General features: G+C 35.5%; 1 protein-coding gene across 1 annotated transcript; it reads right to left on the reverse strand.

Annotated features, from left to right (window-relative positions):
• Nucleotides 1–6,759: 6,759 nt before the first annotated feature.
• Nucleotides 6,760–8,928, reverse strand: LOC145007123 (uncharacterized). The gene is made up of 4 exons (XM_078966111.1): nucleotides 8,905–8,928; nucleotides 8,297–8,539; nucleotides 7,444–8,215; nucleotides 6,760–6,890 (listed from the first exon to the last, which is right to left on the reverse strand). Exons 1-4 carry the CDS (start codon nucleotides 8,926–8,928, stop codon nucleotides 6,760–6,762), a joined length of 1,170 nt encoding a protein of 389 aa, XP_078822237.1.
• Nucleotides 8,929–9,603: the final 675 nt, after the last annotated feature.

Consider the following 9,603-nt stretch of genomic DNA (forward strand, 5'->3'; position numbering starts at 1 on the left):
TGCACTCGACGAGTTGGACCCCCAGACATCATATCTTCGAGTTTTGGTGTTGGAATTGGTCTAGAATTATTACCTTAAACTGTTTTGGATTCATAAAACTTGTTTTTGATGTGGTAATGATGGTGGTGGACCAATTTCAAAGTTATAATCAAAATTTCAAGTTTATATGTGTTCATATGATTCTTGAAATTGTTGATGTGGATGTTCATGTTCATATGTGTTTTGTTAGATCAAAGGAATTATTTGCAAATTATTTGTTAGTTAATTCTTGATCTTAATGTGTTTTAATGGAATTCATAATTTGTCCTTAAGTTATGGAATTCCAAAAGGTTTTTTTTTAAATGTTTTTTTTAAGAAATCATAAGTTACACTTTTGAAGAGTTTTTCTAATAAATGCTTTTATGGACTTCATAACTTGTCCTCAAGTTATGGATTTCCAAGAGAATCTTCATTAAAAGTATTAAACACTTAATTAAAACTCATAAGTTATGAATATCCAAAAAGTTTATGAATTGTTCAAAACTTGCCCTCAAGTTTTGGAATTTGGAAAAGTTTCACACACTTTAATAAACTTTAATTCCAACACTTAGAATTTTAAAAGTTAAAATTCAACACTTATACTATTTATAACATTAATGGTTATATATATATATATATATATATATATATATATATGCGTGTGTGTGTGTGTATGTATAAGAACAAGTCGTTTTACCGTTAGTAGGCCTCATTCACGAAGCCGGTCTATAAGGTGGGTATAAGGTTGTTGCCTATAAAATGGCGACTTAATGGGTGTCCACTCTCACCCACCGCTTGCTTGATCGGTGGAGGGTCATTAGCCGAACGGGTAGGACAATGACTTTAAATTCTCATTAAAAGTATAATGATTATTATAAAGTAACTAAATATTTTTTTTTAATTCCCAGTCTTAGTTACTTTAGGAAAAATGTGAATTTAGTGCTAGCCCATGGAATTCACACTTTGTACCTTACCAAGTTGTTGGTGGAGTGTGTGTGGTTAACCGGCACACTAACTTGGACTAGTAAGGACCACGAAGGGCGACTTAATGTATTTCATAGATCAATGGAGCGTGTGTGGTTAACCGGCACATTGATTAGGTGATAATATTAAGGGTACCAAGTGAATTGGTATGGTTATTCACACCTTGTTTTGTGATCCTCGGCATCCCAGTCACAAAATTTGAGAGGGCACACTCGAGATTGAAACATGCCATTGAACAGTTCAATGAATCTCAAAGATCTAGGAGTTTCAAATCCAATTAAAACCTAATAATACATTTCGTTTATCTTGGTGGAAATTAGTGAATCGTCATTCACCTACCTTCAAATATTTTATAGCTTGGATTACGGCATCCCTCTTCCAAGTTATAAAATATTGTGTTGGGTCCTAGCCTTAATATTTCATATTGGGTGTTATATTAAGGACTTTGAATCAACTAATTTGATTTTCTCCCATTATAGATGTTTTGTTCAGATAACTATGATCTTCCCAAATCTCTTGAAGATGGTGCCCCTCAACATCATGCTTCACTTCCTTTACCTCCTCCATTTATTCTCCCAAACCCACAAGTTCTTCAAAAGTTTAAAGTCACTCAACCCCTATTGGCAAGCATAGTCTATGTGTGCTCACATCTTGGAGATAAAGTCACATATTGATAAGCCGGGAGAGTTGGGTGTCAAAGTCTCGTGAAAGTTGGATGTTCAATCACTTTCTTAGTAACATAGTGAGTCTCTTTGGGACTACTATGAGACAGACTATGACACGAGCCTTAATGATCTCATCTATTTTCTCAGTGTTGCAGATTCAGCAATGATTTGGAACACTAGTAAAGAAAATTTTATTAGAAGATCAACTTCCCAAACCTTAAATGGACATTGACAATGGTAGCATTGGATATCTAGAAAAGCATTTCTCTTCCCAATGGAAAGGGATCGGCCCTAGTCAACTCGGTTGACCAAATGGTAAAAAGAAAGGCTAAGTCTGAGATAGTCTCATGTGCCATTACCAAAGGGTCCATGTGTTTTGTTGCCAAAGGAAGGGGCATTGGTTGCGAAGCTGCCCTATTCACCTAAAAGGTCATAAGGTTGATCAAGTCAAGAGGTTTGACTCTACTTCGGGTAAAGTCCACTGTCTAACTCTATTAAGTTCCTATTTGAAGATTCTTATTACATAATGTGAATGGGTCACATGCTGATGTTTTAAGAATCAACGAAAAGATAGGAAGCTTAAAGTAAGTATACGTTGATTCTGATTGCGGAGGTGGGTTTCGATCGCATGGTTCGGTAATCAGAATTTTGAGTTGTTACTTAAGAGTTATAATACATTGCTTATGAATAGATAACAACAAGGTTTTCATGTGGATCGTAAGGATAAGTTTTTCCGCAAAGTTTTAAAATAAAAGAAAAAAAGGGTTTTAATTTTATTTATTTTAAAAATATCCTTACAATGGCATCTGTGGAAAATTGTTGCTTATATGTTTCCAGTAATAGCAATATTGGAAAGTGGATTTGATTCTTTCATTCGTGGTAGTGTCTGAATTTACCAAATGAAGAAAGTTTTTCATCACCCAAGTTTCAATTGGACAGAAACTTGGAATCATACAAGTTGTATTGTATGATGAATGAGAATTTTCATCTTTGAAAATTAAGACTAATTCTTTGATCACATGTATATGTGAGTCAATTGAAGGACTAAGGAATTAGGTACACTGGGTGTGCGCTAGTCAAGGTCCACCACAAAGATTGATTTGTCATGATTTACTAAAGATTAGTAAATATAATTATACTTATAAGGTTATAAAAATTCTGTAAAATTGGAAAGGTTACAATGTATGACAAAAACAAATGAGAAGAATCAAATTAGGCAAAAATATAAAAGTTTCTCAAATCTGAAAGGATGGGAGAGTACTTTAGTATCACAAATTCATACTCTAAGGACGTCTTAGTGCATTGTTATGGCTAAGAAGAGAGGTCATGAATTGTTGGATTGGTTAAAATCAAGAAGATGTGTCATACTTCGTTCCAAAACAATTCTTAGAGTCATACTCCAAAATTTTAACCTAGAGTGACATAAAGGAAGATTTATTAACACTAGTCAAATGTAAGAGTAAAATGTTTTCTACTCTCGTACATTTGAGATTGGTAAGTTGTGATGTCTTGGATGAGACAAAGAACAACTAAGACCAATTGTGTGAAGTGTTAGTCTTGATAAGAATCCGCACTATTCCTTGAATATTTGTTTTGTCAAGGAATGGTTCTTGACTGGGGAAACATATATGTCAAGAGGACAGTGGGAGCCTTAAAGATCTTGAAAGAGTTTCAAGATTTAATCAAGAGTAAAACCTGTAATTTATCACTAGCACACGACTTAAGGTTTGCAACCTATCGTGTTGACATAATTCTTAATTCTGTACCTACTTCAAATAAGTTGAATTTACATGTGAGTTATCAGAGTTCAACTTGGAAGCATTGGTGGGCCTTGTGCTACCAAGGTGACAAGAAACTAAGATTGAACAAGTTTAATCCATGTAAGGCTGAATTTGTCACTAACCTTGTCTTGTGATTCTGGTTTTGAAAAATTCACATGGATAGGAACTCATACACCATAAAATCTAAGTGTCATAAGGTTTTTCTCCGATTCATGAAAATGATGGTGAGGAAACGCTTTCACTAAGTAGATTTTACGTAGATATCAATTGTGTTATTTGCATTTTCAAAAGTCGTTAGTGGAGCGTGTGTGGTTAACCGGCACACTAACATGGACTTGTGAGAAATGGCAAATGCCTAAGCAATTGAGACTATGATTACGGCATCCCTTTTCATAGTTCTGAAAATTGTTTAGACACACATGTGAGCTATCTAAGAAAGGGTGTATGAATCTAAATTTCAGAAGTCCAGTAGATTTCTGGAAATATGTCAGAGCTAGTGCGAGCATAAGTGTTATGCTAATAATCATCGTGTTAGTGGGAGCATGATAATTATGATTACTATTATTGCAAGCTAGCAATGTTAATTATAGAAAAACAAAGTTTCAATTCGTGAAGTTGCAGGGGTTGAAAAGTTGTTTTGCTATAATTAAGGGAGAGGAAATTATACTTCATTTCAATTCTAGAAGCTTATGTTGAGATTTTAATCATCTTTAGTCAAGGCTATATGTATGAATTTTATGTCTGAATGGTTCGACTTAAGGAAATTCTATATATATTGCGTTCTCAAAATTCAATTATGACTACAACATCCCTCTTCATAGTTAAATTTTGAAAACATGGCAAATAAAAAAATATTGTAGCAAGAGACTGGTCTAGTATCATGTCTTTATGTGAGACATCATGAATCGTGTCCTATATGCTTCGGATATAGGATCGATTTCATGTGCTATAACATTCATCCTTTCTAAATTTTCCAAATGCTCAGGGCATTTAGAAGGGAAAAGTCTAGAAATGGATATGACTAAAGTGATTAAGCAATTATCGAGGACAATCTGAGGTTCGCCAAAGATTGGTTGCTCAGGGAAAGTTGGAAGTATAATGTAAGTTGTCGGAAAGGACCGTATTGACATGTTCTGAAAAGAGGTAACTCTTACTCGGAAGTGATAGTCAAAATGGGACTATGGAAATTTCTACATAGGTGGAAGTTATTCAATCTGTGTAAGATTAGAAAACTTTAATGCAAGAAGGATGTTCAAAGCAATGTACTTTGAATATGAGACTTCGTTTCCATAGAGTTGATCTTCTTTGGAATACTCTGTAATGACTGATGACAAAGTTTTGGTGACTTTGTGCATAACCATTATGAGAGGATCAGTGCATATAAGTTTAAAATCTAATTTTTGGTAAATGGTAGGAATTAGGAATTCATACATTTACAATAAGGATTTGGGATTGTGAATTGAGTATCATTGGAATCATGTTCAATTGATCTACATCACAATGTAAGGATCATAGACAAACATAGTGTGCATACTTGGAGTATGGCATAACTATTGTTTAGAAAAAACACAGTGTACATGCTAGGAGTATGGTACGACTGTTGTTTTTATTCAAGTCTTAAGTTGATTGTTTGAAACATTATACAATGAATAATGTGTAATCAATATGGTGATAAATAAAAGGTGGTCTATTTATATTCAAAAGGGTTCTGAGACCATATTGGATTCGATTATTATTGTGTTTCACTTTGCATGTTTTGACTTCCAAAATAGCTAGGTTATTCTTTCCGAATGACTAAGTTATTTAAACACTCCACAGTCGTTCATATGTCGGAAGTAGGTATGAATCAAGACCGTCATGAATCGAGTTTGTAGATGGCTAAATGGGTTTAGTCATAGCAATGGTTGCTACAACATTCATGAGTGCTCATAAGTTATGAGTATTGGAATAAACCCACGCTCACTTGTATCACTTCATGGAATTTATCTCGAGTGATCGTGAGACGGTAATATCATATAAATCTTCAAACCTAGAGATATGAGTTGTTACCTATGAGTTGGTTGTGCATTGATTGCACGTAAACGCATCAGTAACTTGATGTTATAAAACGTGCCTTTGTGTACAATTCAACAAGTAGTAGAACAAGTATATGAGTTGAAGTTTATCTGTTCCTTCTAGAAATAGAAGCGATATCTGGGCCCCTCGATGATTTTGTTGTGACCTATGTACCGGCCGGTCAGAACTAAATTGATGTGTTCGATTAAGTTCTTTGTCAAACAAATCGAAATCGGGAAACAAACTGATGGACAATAAGTACGATGTTGTTCCATGTATTTGTCCAACTGATATCATGAGGACAGAGGATTATATGATCACTTATCTAAAATGGCGCTTCATAGTTCAACAGAGTCTTCATAGTTCAACGGAGTTTTCGAGAGCTACGATTGCTGGTTGGTTCCTGAAGTAACATACGCAAATATAGTTATTAGACTTATCCAAGTGGGAGTCTGTTGGATAAGGTGTCTAAGTCCATAACTTATTTGGTATATACTTGACCCAACCCGGCATGGTCCATTTGGGTTGCATCTCATCCAAACTATTTATGGATAATTTTATGAGAGTTATACACATATATTTATTAATATATTATAAGTTATAATATATTAATATGAGATTATGTTATTTAATTAGTTTTAGTCTTAAATTAATTATGAATAAATTTAGAGATTAAAAGGAAGACTAATTAGACTATGGGCTATTGGTTTTATATAGTGTGGGCTAATGCTCTTTTGTTAACGGGCTAGGCTTATATGGAAGTCAATGGATGATCCATGGAGCTTTTAACCCATGGATCCTTGGAAAGGAAAGGTCATGGGTTATTAGGGTTTCACCCTAACCCTGCACACTATATAAGCATGCTTATGTAGCATGAAATGGTGCCTAAGTGAAACTAGTGTAACTAGTGTGTGTGAGCTTATGTGTGGCCGAAATATACAAGTGTATACACTCTCTCAAAGTATTCCAAGAGTTTGTGGTGTTTTGTGATTCCATTTGAGGCATTCACACTATTGGTGCTTGGCCCTCAAACTCCTCAAGAACCAAACTCATCTAAAAGGTATGTAATCTCTTGTAACTCTTTATGTTGAAATGTTCCCCATGCCATGTTAGATAGGTTATAAATCTTGGAAAAATTATTATTTTGCATGTATTTAGACAAACATAGATCCAAGGTTTATTAGGGTTGCATGCACACTTAGGAAGTGTTAGATTGCTAAAAACCCAACAAAACACATGTTTGTTTTCTTGGATTGCTAACTACCCAATTTACCATCAAGAAATTGGCATCCACCAGTCGTGCTTTTTCTATCTAAGCCACATCCACCAAGATCAGCATCCAAAAAGGCTTGAACAAAGAAGCCAGAGTTTGCAGGATACCATATGCCTAAAAAAGAGGTTCATTTTAGGTATCTAAAAATATTCTTCACTGACACCATGTGAGGTTCGCGAGGGTTTGCTTGGAACCTTGCACAATAACAAACGGAAAACATAATATCCGGTCTACTAGCTGTTAGATACATTAAAGAACCGATCATCTGACGATAAATGGTCATATTCGCAACTGGTTTTTCCAGAGATGGCTTAAGTTTTGTTCTGAATGCCATTGGAACCTTCACTTTAGAGTCACCCACCATGCCAAACTTAGAGAGAAAAGTTTTCATATATGCTTCCTGATTAATGAAAATACCTTCTGGTCCCTATCTTATATTCAATCCAAGGAAAAAGTTAATAGGACCCATTGAGCTCATCTCAAACTTAGTTTCCATCAGCTTTCAAAATTTAGCTATGAGGTTGGGATTAGTAGATCTGAAGATGATGTCATCAACATAAATTTAGACAAGCATCAAATGGTCACCCTCTTTCTTACGAAGAAGGTTGTGTCAACCGAACCTTGTTTAAACTTAGACATTTTAAGGAAACGAGTAAAAGTTTCATACTATGTCTCGGAGCTTGCTTCAAACCATAGACTTCCTTGTCCAAAATATAGTATTGATCAGGACAATTTTCATTCACAAACCCAGGTGGTTGCTCTACGTATATGGTCTCTTCTAATTCTCCATTTAGGAAAACACATTTAACGTCCATCTGAAACACCTTGAAATTCTTATGTGCTGTATATGCCAGGAATATATGAACATATTCCAACCTTGCAACAGGTGCGAAGGTTTCTTCGTAGTCGATACCCTCTTCCTGGAAATACCCCTTAACCATGAGTCTTGCCTTGTTCCTTATAACATTTCCTTCTTTGTCAAATTTGTTATGAAATGCCCATTTTAAACCTATAACTGATGCTTCAGGTGGAGTAGGAATTAGCCTCCAAACTTTGTTTTGTTCGAACTCATTGAGTTCTTCTTGCATCGCTTGCACCCAATCAGAATGATCAAGAGAAGTGTTGACAGTTTTTGGTTCTATTTTGGACACAAATGAATTGAACATACAGAATTCCACTTTGGAGAATAAAGCAGTTTGTTTCACTTTTATTTGAGATCTCGTAAGAACACCTACAGAAGATTCACCAATGACTTGGGTTTTGGGGTGATCTTTGGTCCACTTGAACAGTGGAGGATAATTTGGATCATAGGAGGGGTCCAATTCAGCATTTACTTCCTCGAACTCTGACTTAACATCTGAATCATCATTCACGTCCTTGTTCTCCCCCTCGAATGATGAGTGATCTTCTTCATTAGGAATTGAAGTGTCTTCTTCACCCTATGATGGAATGTTTGATTCTTCCGTAGTTGGTTGCTCCCCATGAGGAGGTGCATCAGAGTCAGAATCCTCCCCCTAGACTGGAGTTCTCGTGTCTTGAGGCATGTTCGTAGTTGGTGGCTGATTATCCATGAGTTTCATGGCTTCATCTATTATCTTCTTCAAAATATCGACTTTGTTGTCAGCAGGTTTTGCTTCATAGGAAATAGCCTTCTTAGGTTCGTCAAATAGAAGCATGAATTCGTCATAAAGATTAGCCAAGGGAATAGCCACTTGGTTCGTTGAAGGAAAGATCTCTTTTTCTTGACAATCATTCGCTTGAGTCTTTTTTAATTAATTAGCATAAAATGTGACATAATAGGTTTCTTCAATCATTTTGGATCTTTTGTTGAGAACCCTATATGATTTTGATGTTAGCAAATATCCTAGAAAAATCCCTTCGTCAGCGTTCTCATCAAACTTGTTTCGTTGCTCCTTGGAATTGAAAATAAAACACCTGGAACCGAAAACATGAAAGAATTTTACATTCGGTTTTCGTTTATTGATGATTTCATAGGGAGTAATAGCAAATATTTTGTTGAGAAGAGATGTATTTTGAGTAAAACAGGCAGTGGCAACAACATCAGCCTAGAAGTAAAGCGGCAGTGATGCAAACAAAAGCATGGTCCTTGCTACTTCACACAGTGAACAGTTTCGTCTTTCAACGATCCCATTTTGCTATGGAGTATAAGGAGAAAAAAAATTATGAGATACTCCCTTATCAGTGAGGAATTCTTCGAATGCTTGGTTCTTAAACTCCATACCATGTCGCTTCGAACATTGCGAACCACCTTTCACAGTTGTAAATCAATTTGCTTGATGAAATCTTTAATCTTAGGAGTTGCTTCAGACTTCTGCTTAAGAAAGAGCACACAAGTGAAGCGAGAAAAATCATCTATAATTAAGAGAATATTCTTATTACCACCAATACTTTCGATTGCAGATGGGCCACAAAGATCGATGTGAAGAAGTTCGAGTGGCTCAATAACCTTCTCGTTCACTATTGTTGGATGAATTTTCTGGCTTTGCTTTCCTAATTCGCAGGAGGAAAATAGATGATCCTTGTCATACTTCAAGAGGGGAAGACCTCGCACACGATCACCAAGAACCAGCTTGTTGATATCTTTGAAATTAAGGTGCGAAAGTATCCTATTCCACAACCAACTATCGTGTATAGCAGCCTTAGTAAGTAGACATATAGAAGGATTCCCTCGTATTGGATTTATGTTTAATGGATACATCTCGCCTTTGCGTTTCGATTTAAGAAGCGTTGTTTTTGTCTTCTTTTCAATAATTTCTGATCCTTCATCATCAAACGAGACCTTTAATCCTGTACCAACAACCAACTG

This window comes from Lactuca saligna, chromosome 7, assembly GCF_052625555.1.
Source record: "Lactuca saligna cultivar CGN05327 chromosome 7, ASM5262555v1, whole genome shotgun sequence".
NCBI lineage: Eukaryota > Viridiplantae > Streptophyta > Magnoliopsida > Asterales > Asteraceae > Lactuca > Lactuca saligna.